The following is a 20,524-nucleotide window of genomic DNA, read 5'->3' as shown; positions in this document are numbered from 1 at the left end:
ATGATAGAGGTTGTATTTTATAGATTGGGTATTTAAAATGTCGAAATGAGAATTTTTGAAAAATTAATTCGAAAATATGGGCTTTAGTCATCTATTTCTAATTTGGTCCGCTACATAAAATTAACAACTTTATTTATGACAAGTTTTTCTCTATTACGAGGCGAACCCATTATATACTAATAATATTTTAATTAATTTTTCTTTTTTTATATCTCCCATACTTTATCGTACTTTACTTGGATTAAAACTCATCGGCCCTAAAATTTCTATTTTTATGAGTAGAGGGAGCATAAAATATTATTATAAAAGAAGGAAAAAAATTTCTTCTTTTATCCCATTAAAATAGAGATTTTGAAGATAATAAGTATTAATAAAAATTGATAAAATAGAAAATAAATATGAGCAAATTATAAATGGAGTAGTAGTATTATTTAATGAAGAATGCGTTCCAATCTCATAAAAGACCATTAGCATAGAGACTTTGAAGATGATAAGTTTTAATAAAAATTGATAAAATAGAAAAGAAATATGAACAAATTATAAATGAAGTACTGGGAATATTTAATGAAGAATGAGCAAGTGATGTAATTAAGTCCCACTAACATTGATTGGAAGAAGTGAAATGAAAATTATACTCTATACAGGCCTATCCCTATATATAGCTTGATTGCTTCTCAAAATAAACCCCAATTATTCTATTTTGGTTAGATTCCTAGTATAAATTTGATCAATTCTGCTTTGAAGAATTCAAAATAAATTATTGTATGTATGGTTTCCGGTTTGTACCCATAGATTTAGCATGTGGAGTGTAGTCTACATATATATTTAAAAATATGTATATTTTGCTGCTTTGTGCAGTGTACATAGTAAACATAAATAATCCAATTCATACACCAACATTCTTGCTACAGCAAAACATTTAAAATGCCGAACTTGCACCGGCTATTTCCATAAACAATGTATAGTGGAGCTTATATTGCTAATTAATTAAATAAATTTATAGGGAGCAGCATCGCTTGATTGAAGAGAATGATGGATAGATACATTGATGATTAATTTTATCACATAGTATAATAAATCTTACTTTACCTAATTTATATTCAAGTGTGTTATATATGTAGAAATTCTACACAAGCTAAGAATTGTCAATCAATTAAAATAGTAGATATAAATTAATCCTAATTGTTGGGTCTGATGAATGTTATGTTGCACCTCTTTTCCTTCTAATAACAAACAATAATCTATAGACAGTGAGAAATATTATCTCATAAATGCAGTTCTTACACATACATTCATTATACGTAACATAGTTAAATACATAAATACATCATTCAAACAAAAATAATTTTGGTATAGTTTGTTATCTCATGTTGAATTCGTATAATTTCAAACACAATTTTAAAATCAATCGCGTGTAACCAAAATCAAAGTCCTTAATTCACTTACAGTTGCACCCAAATTATTTATTTTTAAATAGTATTACTATATTTATATAGTCACACGATTATATTAATAATGTATTCAAATTTTTAGAGAGATTGCTTGTTTTGATTTGTTATTGGTATTGGTTCAAAGTCAGAAACCTGAGCTAAATGGGCTGACTTGACCCATAGAATTAAATGGGCCGACCTACGCAATATCACAACCTAAATATTCTTTTAGGTTATTTGATTTAAATTATAGTAGCAATTTGTTAAGGATTATAAAGAAATTCTAATGCATATGTTCACAAGAAGATTTTTGCATGATCATTATGCAATATAGTCCAATTAGACACTAACGATATTATTCCTTCCGTCCAAAAAAAAGAGTCTCATTTTTTAGGTGTTCATAAAAAATAATCTCATTCCAAAAATAGAAATTACATGCGTGCGATGGATTTAATATACGAAAATTAAAGATGCCAACATCATAAATATAAATCAAATAAACATCCGTGCATACAAATAATTTACAGCGTGGCCAAATCTCCAAGAGAAAAAGCTGGCTAACACTATATTTGCCGTTAGCAACTTAGCACAAGCTCTCCCTCAAAACTGATACTAAACGAAAAAAACACTGAAATTTTCAACTAGCCTTATTCCTGCTTTTCTCTAAAAACGGCAGGTTGATTTTACAATGATATATGATGATTTTTGTATGTCACAAAATCACTATCATATACTATTCACATGAAACATTTTAGCAAGGCCTATTAGCATAGCAGTTTAATGGGCCTGCATCGGTCGTTGACGAAGGTACCATCGAGCCATCCGCAACATGAAACGACTGCGCTTTGGTGTAGCCAGGAGTGATGCTTCCATATCCAGAAGGCACAAAGTATGCCCCATTCATGAACCTGTCCCTAGAGGATCTCCATTTCCAGCTATTCCATCCATTTTTAGCCTCTCTCTTTGTAACCTATTCATAAATTATTATATCCACAATTAGCACGAGCCACGATGTGTTGACACGATGAGGTTTGACTGTAGTGCAATAATTTCGTGCATGTTCATGTCGTGTCGAAAATTGTTAGGGCTTACTTGTTTTGTAGAAGGATTGTTAGGGGCCATGAAGTAGTTGCCTTCACTGAAAATAGTTGGATTGGCACTTCCGCCAATGGCATACATTTGCCATTGGTCGTATCTGTTATTTGCCACGTGTGCATAACCTAACCTTACCCTGCCATATTCAAGAAGTTAATTGTTATGTAAAATCCAATTTGGATTACTAATGATTATAGTATAATTTAATGTTTCGTCATAAACCAAATAAAATTAATTCAAATTGAGATATTTCACCTTGGCATTCTTTGAATCAAACCAGGCCCAAAACGGTTAAAAGCTACCGTAACTTTAATTTTTTTGTCCTCCAAGTTCTTATCATCATGGCCAAACAACATAACCTGCCACCAAAAATAAATTGTCCAAGACTATATATAAATACATATATAATGAATTGAAAGTGGAATTCAACCCATTTCTATGAAATTTGAATCCATTTGAAAAAATGAGATTATTTTTTTATGGACGATAGAATTGATAAACACATTTTGCAACTTACTTTATCATGTTCTGCAAAGAAATTGTTGGAGATGGTTATCCCGGTGGAGCCGTGGATCACGTCGATGAGGCCGTCGGTGGCACGAGCAAGATAACAGTGATCGATCCACAAGTCAGAGGAGTCAAATATGTCGATGGCGTCGCCATCAGATCCGCGTCGGTGGCCGAGGTGGGCAGGGCTATCTCGTACAATCCCGGACTTCCCGGGCTTACAATCATGGATGCTAATACCATGTATGATCACATGGCTCACATGTTGTATAGTTATGCAAGGCCCATATGCAATCTCCACCCTAACCCCTCTCCCATCAATTGTTTTGTAACTATTTATCATGAGCTCATTTTTCAGCTTTATGACCATGTTCCTAGCAAAAACAATCCATAGTGGCTTGGATTGGATCACTCCATAGCGGAGCGTGCCAGGCTTCGGGATGGCAGGATTGTCTGAGGGGTCGGTGACCACATAGATCGCGCCGTATTTGCCCCCAATGGCGTTCTTTCCGAACCCCACCACACAATCAGCCAAGGCTCGGCGGTTGGCACCCCAATTGGATTTGGGCCGCCAACACGAGTCTATAGGGTTCATGACCTTGCTAGAGGTTTTGTAGGAGTATTGTGAATAGACTAGGGTTGTGGATAAGTTGAGAGATAGTAGAATTAGAGTTAGTTTTTGTAGGATTGAGATTGTTGGGGCCATGGTGTGGAGCAGTTGGGATTTAGGTACAAGATTTAAGAAAGAGATGTCACAATTTATACACACACATATATGTTAAGTAAATAAAAGGTGGCAGCCACGTTTATGTCGGAATGTTTCTTTGGTCTTTGGCTAAGATTCTGGGGAGATATTAAACGTGATTGCGCGAGGTGATAGGCTTCTTGACTTTTGACAAATGTAAACTAGTTCATCTTTTGAGAATCGAGATTTAGGAGATACTTTGGTTAATTTAACAAAAATATTTGGACAAATTGACCATAACTTATGATATTTATATTAAATTTTTGGGTTAGGATGGATGTACATTTTCTTTATGCGTGTATGTATAAAAAACAAATGTCCGGCCTGTTAATTACTTGATTAAAAGAAGATTAGGTACACTTAATTATTTCTTAAACAATATTGGAACCAAGATTTATTTTTAAAATTCAGACCATAATTATTTAATAGGAGTAACATACATATGAAATTATAACAACCATAAAGTACCAATACACCAACAAATGATATTTTTTGGACACTAACTAGGCATAGCTACACATCCCAAATTGACAAGAGCTTCCTTTCTTGCATCTATTGTTGCACTTGCCACAGTTTCTACCATCAAATGATGTGTTCACACACATCCCTTTGCAACAAATCTCTTGATACTTGCATTTCTTACCACAAAATCCACAATTTACCTTGTCACTCATCACATTAACGCATTGTTTGTTGCAGCAATCTGGGCCAAGGCTCCCTTTGGTTGAACACACCCTAGGATACTTGTCGCAGCTCAACGTTGGTCGCGGTTTTTGGGCAAGAAACCGGCTCGACTTCCTCTTTGTTAGGACATGTTCATTTTCGTGCTGGAATGCACGGAGTCCATTTGTTCCGATGCTGTGTTTATCAGCATCGGAAAGCGATTCGTAAGTAGCGGAAGATGAAAAACTTATAGTGGCTAGTGACACTAAAGCTATGAAAAACAACTTGGTTGACTCCATAGTTTTCTAATATAGCTTCTCTTTTTGTAATTATAAAAGCACAGGGGAAGTATTATTTTTTATGAGTGACAAAGTGTTGTGCAATTAAGGATATTTATACATGTATTTGTTTCTTGAGAATATAAAATGCTTTGACATTTGATGTCTTATTTCAGTTCTTGAGCAACTCAAATACAATAGTTAGGATAAGAAATTTTGTACAATGTTGAAAACCATTGCAAAATGAGGAAAGCGGAGATGCACCCACTGATATTTCTGTATTTGAGATTTATCCAATTAAATTTATATCGTGATATTTCTGTATTTTGAGATGTCACATAGTAATTGATAGTACTTCAATGCAACGTTAAATTGGGAGGAAACATAATCCATTTTTAAAAATAGTACTGTGTAAATTGAAAACAAAACATAATTATTTAATCGGTAGATGCTTTATTTTTAACTGATGAATTGAAAGTTCGATCCTTCTAAATAAGCTAGGTAGGGTGCATGTATGAATATTAAAAAAATATGATTCAATTCAAAACGATTCTCTTGAAAACGTTGAGGCACATTTTCGTTTACTTGTTCACAATAAATAATTCATGCTAGTAAAAAGTATCAAATAAAATTCAAAACACAAACATGAGACGTTTCCTATGTTTGGTCAGTTGTATAATCACTAAGTTGTGGGCACGGCGTTTGGCCGATCTCCAAATTAGCTAATACGACTTTCATATTTTGGTCAATCTTTTGGGTTAGATTTGAAGGTGGATCAAATCTAAGATCTTGGTGATTAGCTAATCTGGGATTAATACTATAAAAAAGACTGTGTTTAACAAATACTACTATAAAAGTGTTCGGTAACACATAATTATTAAACGTTTACCGATCATAAAAAATGCTTAGTATTACGATAGTTGCTAATTTGTTGAGCACTTAATCATCATATTTAATATATTAATTAAATTTTTAACTAACGCACACACAAGCAAGTCTTCCACCAAGGTAAATTGTATAGTAAATTGTTTATTACCCAAGATTCCAAGAAGACTAATGATCCCAAATCAATTTTGTGATTGAAAATTTGAAATGTACTCTCTCAAAATAAACAAGCAAGAATTTAATTTTCGAAGAGCTTAGTTAAAAAATTATTGTTTATTTTATTCACAAGAAAGCATATTTTAATTATCCAAATATAATTAATCTTTAATTAAGGACCACATATCAATATACATTAAATTTTCACAGAGAATATCTATTTACGCTGAGAGAATACTGAAATAAACTGAAAATGAACACTCCAGAAGCTGAGGATCAACACACATCACAATCAACTGAACCAGCCGATCGTTCAATCTCCTCATCGCAAGGATTGGAAATGGCGGCGGCTTCCGCCACGGACGGCGTCGCTGCGGCGGCCCTGCGCTCCGTGCTCCAGCGTGTTAAACAGGCAGCCGAGCGATCCGGCCGCGTGCCGGACCGGATCCGACTTGTGGCGGTGAGTAAGACTAAGCCAGTCCCCATCCTCCGCCAGGTCTACGATGCCGGCCACTGCTGCTTCGGTGAGAATTACGTGCAGGAGCTCATCGAGAAGGCTCCGCAGGTTTGCATCTCATTTTATCTCTGTTTTCTAGGTTTTTTGTTAAAAGTTAATTAAAATTAGGGTTGGAAAGTTACATTTTCCCCCAATATTAGTGGTAATGATGGTTTCCGGTTTTATATGAAGCTGATTTTGAGATTGTTTTCGGTTGGTGATGACTAACTATTTGATTAAGCCTGTCTTGTATCATGTGCACGGTCACCAATTTCCGTTTGTGTTTTGTTGCAGTTGCCAGAAGATATCCAATGGCATTTTATTGGGAATTTGCAGAGCAATAAAGTAAAGCCACTTCTAAGTATGTATCTGGATCCCCTTCCAATATACTTGACTTTCTCACTTTATTCTGGACTAAGCATGAAAGTGTCGAATGTTTTCATATCCGTATAATTATTTAACAGGTAGGAATATCTGCTTCACAGTCACATACTTTCATATCCGTATAATTATGATCACCCTTCTATTCTGCAGCTGCTGTACCAAATCTTGCTATGGTGGAGACTGTAGATGATGAAAAGGTAAACAAGCATTTGTCTGTTTCTTTTTGTCCGTCACATTTATATTGTATCTAGCATTCTGAATTTTAAAGCTTTGAAGTGAACGTTTCCGCTGGAATCCATAAAGCTGGTAGGCATGAACCTCCATGAACTCTTCTGTGTCATTTCTGTTAGGAATTCTTCTATTAGGTAATGACAATTTTCTGATTGATGCTGCTTTTGCATATTACTTATATATTGAGCAACTGGAGTCATTCTTTGAACATAGTTACTCACTAATATACTATGTTCCATAGTTAGAAGGTAGAAGTTTTAAATATAAAGCGTTTTTTCTGATTAGTATTGGAGTTATGAAATGCAACTATTTGCTTTTCTTCTTGTGTGTTTAGATCTAGACAAAAATATTAGTTTAGAGAGCTCTCAGTCTCATTTTGATTTACTGGATCAGGAAGTGATGAAGAAACAATCTGATAACGGTGTGTTTGAATTGAAGTTTATCTTCCATTTAGATAAGAACAAAACCATTTTGTAAAAATGCTTTTCTTGGTTTTCTATTTCTATTTGTGGTGTTTGAATTGATGTTATGTTATCTATAGTCCTTAATATCACATGTTTGGTTTTTTGTTATTTAAAGCCACTCTATAGTAGGAAATTCCAAAACTATCCTTTGTCTTTTTCTATATTTCCAAGGCTAAGGGCTGTATTAGTAAATCTCACGTAATTTAAGATTGATATAGTGTTGCACATATTATTATCACTCAATTTTCTATGATAATAAAACACATTTTTCAGCCTTATTTGAACGGGCCCTTGTCCTTTAAACAGGCCACACAGAAAATTTAACCAACATATCAAACACTAGATTGGACCATTAAATGCACTTTAAATGTGCTTATCTACCAATTCAAACACACCCTAGGTGTAAAGGCGGATGAACACGACATCACACGAGAATAACGGAACACACTAGAAACTGGAATTAATAATGAAAACGCAAAACCTGACTTTATGTCTTCGGCACTTGCCTTTTTATGACTAATGGTCCATAGATACCCCTTTCCAAACCTCAAGGAAGTGTTTATAGTGATTACTGATTACAAAAGACTCCTAATCCTACTTACAAATTGAAAGACAAGATTAACTAGAGTACTATACAAGACTCCTAATAAAAGATAAACTAAACAAACAAGGATAAACATGAACTAATCAACTTCAAGATCTTCAGTGGTAATCTGCAATGTTCCTTCTACCGTGATTGTACACGTGCCAAGGTCATTTGGTTTCCCAATCTCCTAGAGAACAAGTCATATTTTATATGATTAATCATGCATTGTGGATTATGAATGTTCAGTTATTCACTGGATGGATATTGATCCTATTATATTTTATTTAAACTTCAAGTATTTAAATGCTGGCCAAAATTGATTTTTCATGTAGTAATTTTCATTGTACTATTATCTTATCTTTGTGTAAGAGGTTATCTCTTAATTTGTTGTCTTCCATGAGTTTATCTAGGTCCAGTTCATATTTCAGTGACAGTAGGCTAGAGATGAATTACATTGTACTCATTTAACAATTTTTATTTCTGTAGATTGCAAATAATCTTAACCGTGTCGTTGGAAATATTGGAAGAAAGCCGCTAAAAGTATTTATCCAAGTAAATACCAGTGGCGAAGAATGTAGGTAATTTTTGAGTTTGTTTTCAGTTTCTTTTCTGGGGTATTATTCAGATTTTATTTTATTAGCACAGACGCTAAGTGTTTTGCTTGATACTTTGCAGCAAAATTTGGTGTTGAACCTGCTGGCTGTTTGGACCTTGCCAAACATGTTACTAGAAACTGCCCTAATCTTGAATTCTGTGGCTTGATGACAATAGGAATGCCAGACTACACATCTACCCCTGAGAATTTCAAGGTAGTTCGATCACTTACTGTTTGATGTTTTCTAATTGTGGCACTCATTGTTTCATTTGGTCATTTTTTTTATCAAGTATATATAACCAAGCCATTTAAGTTGGTTTCTAAATATTTTTAACCATGATGAACAAGAAATACAAAAAAAATCCAAACCAACACAAAATGAATTTGCATGGATTGTTTGGTCTGGTAAGAAATTAATGGGGTAAACAGAATATAGTTTGAAAGATACCTGAATTCAATATTAGCTTAAATCAAAGCATGACCTTAGCAATACTCAATGCCATGAAAGTTGGTGCAAATATATCAAAAGAGGTTATTAGAAATGGAACTAACAACATTAAATTGTGTTATATAAATAGCAAATGTTAGCACATACAGTTCTAACATCTAGAAATTTGGGGCATAGTCTGTAGATTATAGTTTCATTTAGTTCTATAATACTTCTTGGATTTTCATTTATTTAGTCCAAAGTAAGACCATAGATTTGATATTCTTTACATCTAGCAAGACCTTCCATAACACAACTTATTAGCCAGGGTTTGGATTTGGATTGAATTGTTTATTTAATAATTTTTTAACAACCCTAGCTGTCCTATATAATTTTTTTGTTATTCAAATTGTCCTAATCCGATTGGTCGTTGGATACCAGACATTAGCAAATTGCAGAAGTGATGTTTGCAAGGCTCTTGGGATAGCAGAAGAGCAAACAGAGTTATCAATGGGAATGTCAGGTGACTTTGAGCTTGCGGTAAGTATAAAATTCTTGTCTCAAATTTATTGTACTGGATTGAGATGCTTTGATAATACCAAATATAAGCTCAAGTTCATCTTTTTGCCAAATCATATCTCTCTCAAACTGTAATGAACACGATCTTCCAATTCTTAGGAGAGATTTCTATCCACTTGCACTTTTTTTCTCCTGTAAAGCCTCAACAAATACTCGAATTTTGAATTTCGATCGTGATTCACTGTGCTGCTAAACCTCCCATAGTAAAAAGAACAACTGACGAGTTTCTTTGGCATGGTGTTGCAGATTGAGATGGGCAGTACAAATGTAAGAGTTGGGTCTACCATATTTGGAGCGAGGGAGTATCCAAAGAAATAGACAGCCTAGAATGTGCTGCTCTGTGTTTAGAGAATTAATGATCACATTAATTACAGGGTGAAAACCATGGTTATGAAGCTGCACTTGATGTCTGCCATGTTGAGCTAGAATTTTTGGTTATCCATTCCTGAACTTAGGGTGTTAAACCTTTGTATCATCATATTTCGGTCAGGGGCCGCGCTCTGTTATTATTTATTACTACCATAAAACATTTAGAATTCTACTCTAAAGCAAGCATCATTTGTAATGACTTCATATTTTGTGCAATAAATATTTTATTTGAGAGAGCTTCATTATTACTACTTATTCCAGCTTCATTGTGCAATAAAACCATCTTTGAATAAACATTGGTTTGAATATTGACCTTAACTCACATATATCCCAATACTATAAGCTATTCACATCCACTCATTTGTATATTAACACGGTAAAGGCAGTAACTCGTCTTCGTTTTTAAACACCGGATGGATATAGGCGCTCTGCAGATAGCTCTTCAGATCCAGGTTCGGCTCTGTTGCACATTCCAGCGTATCTTTCCTCATCGCTTCCTGGAAACCAAAACGAAATGTGATGATCTGAGGTTTTGATTCAGTAGGATAACATGAGATGAGTTTGTAGCAGCAACCTGCAAAGGATATCTAACAAAAGCAGGTTCGTAACGCCTTTGCAGAACACATGGAACCAAATGGTGAGCACTACAAGCACGCCGAGGAATATAGTGGACAGGGAATTCCCTTTGGTACTCATCAATCCTATTAGCGTAATCTGAGATATGACCAATGAATAGATTATACGTGTGTGGACATCCGGCCAAAACGACGCAGCACTTTCGTATTTTTGGTTGTATACATTTATGATCTGCACAAAGAGAGATGCATGCATCAGTTCAGTTCCGTTCATCTAAAAGATGAAATGAAAGGAAGGCGAGTAAAGCATAAAAACATGAAATTTCGACAAAGATCACTTGGAGTTTTATAAACGTACCTGATGGTGAAATATGACATAAGCGAAAGCGAAGAAAACTAATATGAATGGAAGGAACATTGGGGTGACCACAGCATAGACAAGGCCTAGAAGAAAATATAATTGTATCCGAGGCTCGGCCTTATGAAATTCGATGCTTCCCGGATCCATTGCCTCTTCTCTATCCTTCTCCGTCTTCACCAGGAAGAAATTTCTTAGGTGGTACAGTACCATGGGTGTCAGTCTGAAGATTTCTCCGGCCACACTGGCCCATCCATCCACCATTACGTAAGTAATGAAGAATGTCGCTTTCATAGAGATCGACACACCAATTATTTTAGCTATGCTGCAATTAGTTACCACAACTTAGTAAAGGAATGGAGCAACTTAGTATCAGATAGTTATTAGACTATGTGCAGATCAATTATTGTTGGAAGTAAGGAGACTCCAAACAGAAAATAATATTTCCTTCACAAAGTAGTGTCAATAGCTCACATTTGAAGAAAAATGTGTATACTTGAGTAACTTACTCATTTGCAGATTGTTGAAGAAAATGATCAGGTTGTTCAAATGCAGTTCCGGCAATTACACTGACGAGGAAGACATTTGTGAAGTTGAAGATATAATATCGGAACGCAGAAATCCTCTCCAGAGCTGATATTGACAGCAAGCCCTCCAATTTCGCAATCATAATCAGTATTTTCGGTAGAGCAAGTAGGAAAAGCTTTAAGGCAATACCAGGTAAAACTCCTTGTACCATAGACTTGATAAAGCGACTGAATGATATAAACGATAGTTAGTATACCATGAAAACGATACGATGTGGCACAAATTGATAGTTGCTGACACATCATATAGTTGTGTAGATAACTGGACTGAATACTTACCCTTCAATTATCGGCTTGAGAAATGGTGCGCGTTTTAAAATGCACTCTATATTTGTAAGAGATTGCACGAAAGACACAGGAATCACGAAGAAAAAGGCGAGGAAGAAGAAAGCAACAATGACGATAAGCTTCCTAATAGACAGTGAAACATAGGGGATAGCAAGATTATCCCAGTAGACATCACGTGGTTCCGAAGCCCAATCTGTTAACCACAGAGTTGGATTTCTAGATTGTTGTGTTTGAGCACAAACAGCAGCACTCCACCTACTCTTAAAGGAAACAAATGCTGCTGACATGATGCACTTAGGATCACTTGTTACCCTATTCCTCTCGTCAGCTATCTGCGTTTATAAGTAATAAGTAATGCTTTTAATCATTTAGTTATCGAATATTATTAGTTCATCAACGCGATGAATAAGATAACAGGCATTATAGTGCACGCAGCAATGAAATAAGGAATTAAGCTAAATCAGAATCAAACCACAGAAATTAAACGAAAAGTTTCAACGTATAAATTTTGGATGCCTCCTTACTTCCTTATCTAACCAGTAAATTTCAGTTGTCAGGCGATCAATAGCATCCACTTTCTCTCCCCAAAGGCCAAGAAAACCAGTCTGCAAGTTTAGAAAGAAGTTGACAAATCTACAAATAACATTTACAAATTGCTAAGGAAATAGAACAGTTACTGTACATATAAAGTACCTTTGTCATTGGCCTTGATTGCTTTCTTGCAAATTTTAACTGGTAATAATTAAGCCAATTATTCTTCTTCTTTTTCAACTTTACCAGTTTTGCAAGATTATTGGCATTGATTACAACCTGCAAAAATATCCTGATGATGTAAGGACAAAATAAACGCATATGTACGACTTAGTAGCACATTCTAATTCCCGAAGGAAATAGGAGCAAAATAGGTTCGTACAGCTCGAAATCAAGTAGCCAGACTTGAGGACACAATATTATGAGATGAACTTGTGCAATAAATTGGATATTCAAAATAAAACTGTATCTGAATTTATGCTAATAGTAGTAAACTAGTCCATCAAGAAAGATGCAGAAAGTAGAATGAGGAAACCTGATGAGTTAGATAGTGATCTGGATGGGTGTCCAAGAAAAAATGCTCCACTGTATCACTAACTGATTCATCTTGATCTGTTAGAACATTTCTGACAAGAACCTGATAAGATTTTTAAGTTATAATCATTCCACTTAATTTAAAATATGTGAAAGAAGAGTTTTCCAAGGATATCACTACACATGAATCTAAAGAGTCAACTAAATAACTACTTTACCTAAAAACACTCTAACTTCAATCTAAATTCAGAAAAAAAAACAAATATAAAAAAGTTGCATCTTACAGTGAACTGATCAGGACGACGTTTTGTAGAAGCAAGGAAGTACAGATGCATTTCCGCAACTTTTGCATATTCGTTCCGTAAACAAAAGCAAGTCCAGAAAGTAAATGCATAGGCCATCAATATATGAGTCCAAAGCCTGTAAACATCAGACATCAGTCATATGCCAAACACAATCTTAAGGATTGAAGAATTGAAGATCAGAACAGATTTATGAGGATTGTGGTTTAATAGAAGTAGAGAACTAACCTTGGTGATCCATATGGAATATTTGAAATAGAAAGTTTGCCAATGTTACTATGCTGTAGCTTCTTACTTGCACCACCATTTGCCAAAGTGTTGTTTGTCCAGTTAACCGGCACGAGGATAGCCCACGAAAGTAAAGCGATTGGGACAAATATCTTAAGTCTGCAAAATCAATGTACAGAATTAGCATGCAAAATAAAGATGAACCTCAAAGACTCATACTAGATAAGTAAGCATACCCGAGCAAGTAAATCCGCAAATAGACAGCAGAGTCGAGCCCTGCATGATCAATAATTTGCGGTTCTTGCATTGTTAGAGCATTTGGCACCCAGTCCAGGAACCTAACATATGCTCTCCAGTCCAAATTTACGTATTTGGTCACGAACGAGCCTTGCTGTGAAGGACGGTTTCTCACACCCAAGATATACCATTTTGGGAAGTACACCCTGTCATTAACCGGCTGAAGGCGTAGAATAGCAAATGCAGTGAGGAAAGCCACAGCGAAGACAATGTTCATTCCAGCTGCAACTCCTATATCCTCAAACGTCGCCATCTTTCAACCTCTACACCGGTGTTCGAAAATAACGAAAGAATATCATGCCTGCCGCGTATTTGTCAAGAAAAAAGCTAGAAAATACAGCTTCTCATAATATGATTCTTAAAAATATGATTGCTCGTATATTATGTCGCACATATGGTCAATTTTGTCTCATCATTTGAGACGTTGTTTGAAATGTGTCACCGTTTAGATAATTGTCATTTAAAACAAATTATCCAACAAAAAATGCAGATAATCGAATTATCGATGTGACAATTAATAATTACACGTGGATTGAGTAATCGATGTAATTTTAGTGATCAACATGTAATTTCGATAATCGTCGTGTAAATTTGGTTGTCGTGTGGATATTTCGAATAATTGTTTTGTAGGACATTTTATTCCCAGAATTGAAATGATGTTCGAATAAACAACCCAAAGGAGAGTATGATCTAGAATCTGTATTTAAATTTTGATAAATTAATATAAAAATATGTAAATGTGTAAAAATTCACAAACTAGTGCTTAAGAAAAGCTAGAGGATAAATTTTTGCGCAAAAATTAAGGAAACAATATTCAAATAATTATGAAAAATATATAAGAGATAAATTTTGTAATTATTATAAATCTAGTAAGTATGATGCTTAAATAAGATTTAAGTGATTTAGTCAATAGAGGCGTATCCACGTTTAAAATTACACGTATTCGAGAGATGTGTGTGTGGTATGTTTTCTATAGTTGAAAGACTGATAAAATCTAGTACTATGTTATACCACACCATTTCATATGAACATAAAAGAAAATATAACTGAAAACTTCAAAAAATGCTTGACTTAATATCGAAAGCTTAATAATGTATAACAAGACGTATTATTTCTGAATTCTCTTTTTCAAGTGAAAAAGAAGCTACCTCTATACTCAATCAGGAACCTATAACGACAAATTTATGTGCACGATAATCGTACACATACGCGTCCCTCTCACGCTCGATAACAAAAAAACCAGTCCTCCATAGAGGTATTATAGGGCAGTTCCACACGCAACATATACATCCAACTCAATTTGCTTCCTTCACATCTCGACTCATAAATATGCACTGATGATCTATCATGCCATGTATAAGGGAAATCAAAGCGCCAAAACAAGTGCTCATCTTTTTCAAAAATCGTACTACGAACCATCCACCGGCAACATGATTTTCTTAAACACTTCATTCTTCATATCCAAGCTTAGTATCACAACTTCTCGATTCGACATACTCTCCAATATCCAGTGGCCATTCTCGCACATGGATTTTATACGAGTAACATATCCTATATCATTATCAAAGGCCAACTCCCTCCAAGAATCCGCCCTTCTTGAGTACACATGGGCATGTAGACAGTAGTGCATTTTGCAAATCGACAGTTGCACTACTTTGTAATCTTCATCGATGAAACCAATTGCAACGGAGCTCAAGGGTATTATGCACGAAGAGGTAGTAATCAGTGGGAGAAGCTTGAGTTGGCCTAGAAAAGGGTTGCATATGACTAGGGGGGCCCTCGGTTTCCAGTCTAAATGGTTCCTTTTCGTAAGGTCGAGGATGATTAGACCCTTAACTGGCCCATATAAATAAGTCGAACATCGAAGATTAACCCTAAGCCCTTGAAATCATACGAGATTAATGACTTCGTGTTGTGTTGGACATGCATTCCACCATTGGATAAAATTACTTCTAGACATACCGTGTGGATGTGTAGTTTCCGAAAACGTGAAGAATTGATGACATCGGCACAAAATTTGCCTGAATTTAAGAAGAGATTGGACAGGCAAATGCAAGAGAATATCTGTCAACACATCGTTGGTCATGGCGGTGTGTTTGATGGAACTATCGATGGAGTCGGCCACATACATATATACACAGACATATACATAGAGTTTGTTAAGCCCTAATTATTGAGATTGGGTTTAATATGTATATCTAGTAAAATCCTAAATATTTGGAAACTAAATCAACTTCCTATCATTTTTTATTTGCTTTTGATTGGATCGTGTTTTTAGTTTCACGATTGTTACTAATTTCTTTATTTAATTTTATAGTATTAATAATTTTATTAAACATGAGCTATAAATTTTATTTTCCCCCATAACATGGGCTATGAAATTAACGTGTTGTTGTATACAAGTATTTTTCTCATTAAGTCAATTAAGTTTTCACTAATATATAAGTACACTAGTTGCAAGATTTATATAAAATTGACTTTTCCATTTGTTTGATTAAAAAATGGCCTAAGGTTCACATAAGGTAACTAACAACAATCTGCTCGGAATATTTCCCGGCACATTTTTTGTGAATTGTTGAATAATAGAATTGAAATGCGGAAATGTAAATACTCAAATTAAAGAACATCGAAGAACTTTGAAGACTACATTTCGATAAATGGCTTGGTTATTTTCTTCAATAATATGACCCTTATATAGGGCATTACAAAACTTGTTCTACAAGTATTCTTTGGCACCAAGCTAATGTATTTCTTAGCCTCCAAGCTAATACATTTCTTATCCTACAAGCTTATACATTTCTTGATCTACAAGTTAATATATTTTTCTTTTTCTAACACTCCCCCTCAAATTGAATAGTGGATCTCCAATAATCAATTTGCGAAGAATATCTTCAAAGCTTCTTGAGTTGACTTTCTTGGTTCCTTGATTCTCTTAATAGATTTCTTCATTTCAACACTCTCCCTCAAGTTGAGTATCGAAACTTTCGATACTTAATTTGAACGATCTTCAATTTTCAAGTTTGAGGAGTTGCTTCATTTTTCTTCATTGAAAGTTTAGGCTCTTATCAAGGAGCTCTTCAATTTTTTATGACAGTTTTTGCTCATATCCGGGAGCCACCTAGACAGTTTTAGCTTGTATCTAGGAGCCAATCTAGACAGTTTTACTCGTGTCAAGGAGTCAATCTTAGATAGTTTTTGCTCGCATGTTTTTGCTCGTATCTAGGAGCCTTCTTAGACAGTTTTAACTCGTATCCAGGAGCCATCTTAGATAGTTTTTGTTCGTATCCAGGAGTCAATCTTAGATAGTTTTTTGCTCGTATCTAGGAGCTTTCTTAGATAGTTTTAGCTCATATACAGGAGCCTTCTTAGACTGTTTTAGCTCATATCCAGGAGCCAAATCAGACAGTTTTGACTCTTGTCGATGAGCTAATTCATCTTTGAATTTAATTTGCAGCAACAAAGCTTAATTTTGTGTGGCCATTCTCAGCCCATTTCTTTTCTTTCTTGAGTTATGAACACTAGACCCAGATTTGCTTCCTCCTTTTGGAATCTTCAAAAAAGTAGAAAACGTATCAGAATGCCTCCTTTATCTTTCGGTTCTCTTCTCGGTGACAGACTGTCAAGCCATGCCACCTTCGACAAGTAATCGCCAAACACCGTGGAGCTTCTGCTCCGTATATCATTATTCTCTGACAACCCTTCTGGTCGTCCATCTGAATTCTGCTCATTTCCTGACGGTGAGACTTCTCCCGTCATTCCTTCACTCCGGTTTCTAATTCTTCATCAGCCGAAGCTTCGCGGCCATAGTGCGTCCCCCGCTTTGGTGGCTTTCTCAACGGTCTCTTTAGCCTTCTTCTTCGGAGGCTTTGTCGATGACCTTTCGTTATCTCCGACTCATAGGTGTGTGTAAACTTCGACCAGCCCTTAGTCTTCAGCTTGGCCACCATGAATCCAGGATTGCTTTCTGCCTGACGTTGGCTTCTCCGCCTTCGTCCTCGGTATTTCTCTCCTTGATTCGGAGAGTGAATTGTTTGGCAAGTGGCCGATACCTCCCCATCGGCCAAACGATTCATTCATTTTAAAGTAACTTCTCTAGGCTGCCCCCGGCAGTAGCTTCTCCTCTCTCGACGCGGCCGGCCATCTTCTGTCCATCTCCGGCATGGCTACCTTTGCAGCAGTGATCGATTATCATGCGGTTGTGTCTGGGATTCAGCTCTTTTCCAGTGGTATTTTCTCCACTAGTGGTTCTGTTTTGAAGACAAGTCATACGGTTAGTCATATGTCATCCGGTTGGTCAATATCTCGCCCTCTCAGCCGGATAACTCGTCATCTTTTCCTTTGGTCTGATAGTCGTTCGTCGGTTGAGGTCTTCACTCCCCCTAGGCCGTGTAATTTATCAACTTCATTTTCTCCTTTTCCGGAGGCCATGCTGCAGGAAATGGCGACCTTCTCTCAGGCCATTTCGGCGATATCAAATTAGTCTTCTTTGGCCTTCACAACCACCATAGATTTGGAAAGGAGTTGTTCGATCGCATTCTTCATCTCCCCCTCGGCGGGACAAACCATGAACTTTTTTCTTATCTTGACTGTTGCTGTTTTCTCTTCGGCTACAATCAGCCTTCTTCTCCGGGCGTGGTTGCTTAGGGTTGGCCACAGGCCTTTCATCTTCTTACCTCGATGAATTTTCTGAATTTTCCGGCTGGAACTGTCCTCTCCCCCTTGGCCGAACAATTCGTCGTGACAAGTTTATCATTGACCTTCTTGATGTTTGAATAGAGGTGCTCTGCAAGGTTCCGAATTTACTCTCCCACCTTTTCCTCTTTTTATTTTCATTACCTTTTCCAAAAAATTCCACCTAGCTTCAGCAGTAACCAGTAGTATCCATTCCATCCAATTTGCAATCTTTAGTTGTTATTTCTCCTGCTGGGAGAGTCACGCTATTGAATTGTAGTATCCCAACATGGAAAGATTTGAATCTCACCTTCAACCCGTCACCAGGAAGCAGGTAGCAACCTTTCCAGTCCACCGTCCGACCACCGTGAACTCTTCTTGGTGGGATACTTCATTCTCTGTGGCCATCTTCTAGGCATCCTTCAAGGCGCCCATCTTGATTCGTTGCTAACTTTCTTAAGTTGTTAACTCTGCTAACTTATTAATTCAGTGTATTAAAAATGTCAACATTAATTTAGTTAATATTTTAATACATTGTGTTGACATTAAAATGTCAACACAAATTTATATTGATATTTTAATGTGATCGTGTTGACATTTTCTATACACTGCGTTGATGAGTTAACAAGTTAGCAATTTAAGAAAAGTTACATTATAACGCACCTATGTCCCATATTGTAGTATCAAGTTTTATTCTCGTAGAATTAACGTATTTTAGTTATATTATCAATTAATTATATTAACATGAACTTTATTAAAGTAAATTAATCACTAGTAATAGTAGTACCTTTTATATGGTTCAACTTAATACTATTAAGAATATTCTATATCCATCTATTTTTTATAAATTTTTAATTATACATACATATTTATTCAGATCACACATTAGTCTCATAACATTTTATCAATAATTTAAATTAAATTAAATTAAATAAATAACTTTATTAATATAACTATGTGGAGTATTAAATATACTCTATATTAAAAAATTTACACTAACTTGAAATTAAAATACACTCACATGCTATAATAAATTAAAACATAAATAGAAACATATTTAAAAATATCACAACAACAAAAAAACATACCACAATACTTATATAAAATAGAAAAAAATCATGATTCGTAATTTGTGTATTAATTGTTCCTACAAATGATCTACTAACACATTTCAAAGTTTCAGATGAGCATTTTTATTTCTTATAGCATCATATCTAGTCAAATATTTTTGAAATTGAGCGTCTTTATTTGTTATTGTAATTTGTTGCTCGTGTGTAATTGACATTAATTAAATAATAATGGACTGATTTGCAATATTAATTTTTTTGCAGTAACATCATATTTGGTGTTGTACTCCAAATTTAGCGTTGTTCCGCTGAAAAATCAAAAATATATTTGAGTTTGGTGTATGATCATTCTAGATAAATTCTTAATTCGTGCTAAAAAAATGTCTGAACTACCTTGCGAATAGAGTATGATACTGTGTCTAAAATATGCACATTGAAGCATTCGTGCGTTCCATGTACAAAAGATAATGAATATTACACTCTCATCAAAAAAATTCAACATCTCCCTAGTTCACTATCTAAATAAATTAAATAATACATCTTCCTAGAGGATTATGTTAAGATGAGAACCCTTCTTAAAGTGACAACGAACCACCAATCTCGTGATGCCACATGGCACGTTATCCAGCAATATTTATTTAGTATGCGTTCACAGATTTCATGATAGTAATAGGTGGATTGCAGTGTAGATTGTTGAGTATTGCAGTATAGGCATAGAATGTTTCAGTTGCAGTATATATATCGACAGATTGCTTTTTTATACCGTTATTTTGCATTATAGACAATAATGCAATACTCAGCACTCTACACTGCAATCCACATAGTACTATCATGCAATCTGTAGAAATCCATCTAAAACGCTTACTATGATATTGTTGGATATGCCTCCAATATTGCTGGATAGCGTGTCACGTGGTAGCACGAGGTTGGCGGTACATTGTCACCTCTTCCTAGAAGTCTAAATAAATAGCAATAATTTACTGAATATTCGAAAGAAATACTCCTACAACTAATTGTTGTATATACAAATAGTCTCCACTTTGCTATGTAATAGGTGAATTTCCATCTCTTCATTACGTACAATTGCCATCTTCAGCAAGGCATATCACGCTACATTCAAGAAGAACACTTCAACAAAAAATTGACTAAAATAGGAATATCACCCCAAAACGGAATCTTTCATGACATATGTAATA

The 20,524-nt window shown here is 35.2% G+C and overlaps 1 protein-coding gene and 1 pseudogene across 1 annotated transcript; one reads left to right on the top strand and one right to left on the bottom strand.

Annotated features, from left to right (window-relative positions):
* Positions 1 to 1,894: 1,894 nt before the first annotated feature.
* On the bottom strand, positions 1,895 to 13,843 carry LOC121787321 (annotated as a pseudogene).
* LOC121787322 (pyridoxal phosphate homeostasis protein-like) lies at positions 5,976 to 10,138 on the top strand. Its single transcript, XM_042186020.1, has 7 exons — positions 5,976 to 6,324; positions 6,550 to 6,616; positions 6,790 to 6,836; positions 8,407 to 8,494; positions 8,596 to 8,729; positions 9,384 to 9,482; positions 9,768 to 10,138. Exons 1-7 carry the CDS (start codon positions 6,013 to 6,015, stop codon positions 9,837 to 9,839), a joined length of 819 nt encoding a protein of 272 aa, XP_042041954.1. The 5' UTR covers positions 5,976 to 6,012; the 3' UTR covers positions 9,840 to 10,138.
* Positions 13,844 to 20,524: the final 6,681 nt, after the last annotated feature.

This window comes from Salvia splendens, chromosome 22, assembly GCF_004379255.2.
Source record: "Salvia splendens isolate huo1 chromosome 22, SspV2, whole genome shotgun sequence".
Taxonomy (NCBI): domain Eukaryota; kingdom Viridiplantae; phylum Streptophyta; class Magnoliopsida; order Lamiales; family Lamiaceae; genus Salvia; species Salvia splendens.
This window is presented reverse-complemented; position numbering and strand designations above follow the sequence as displayed.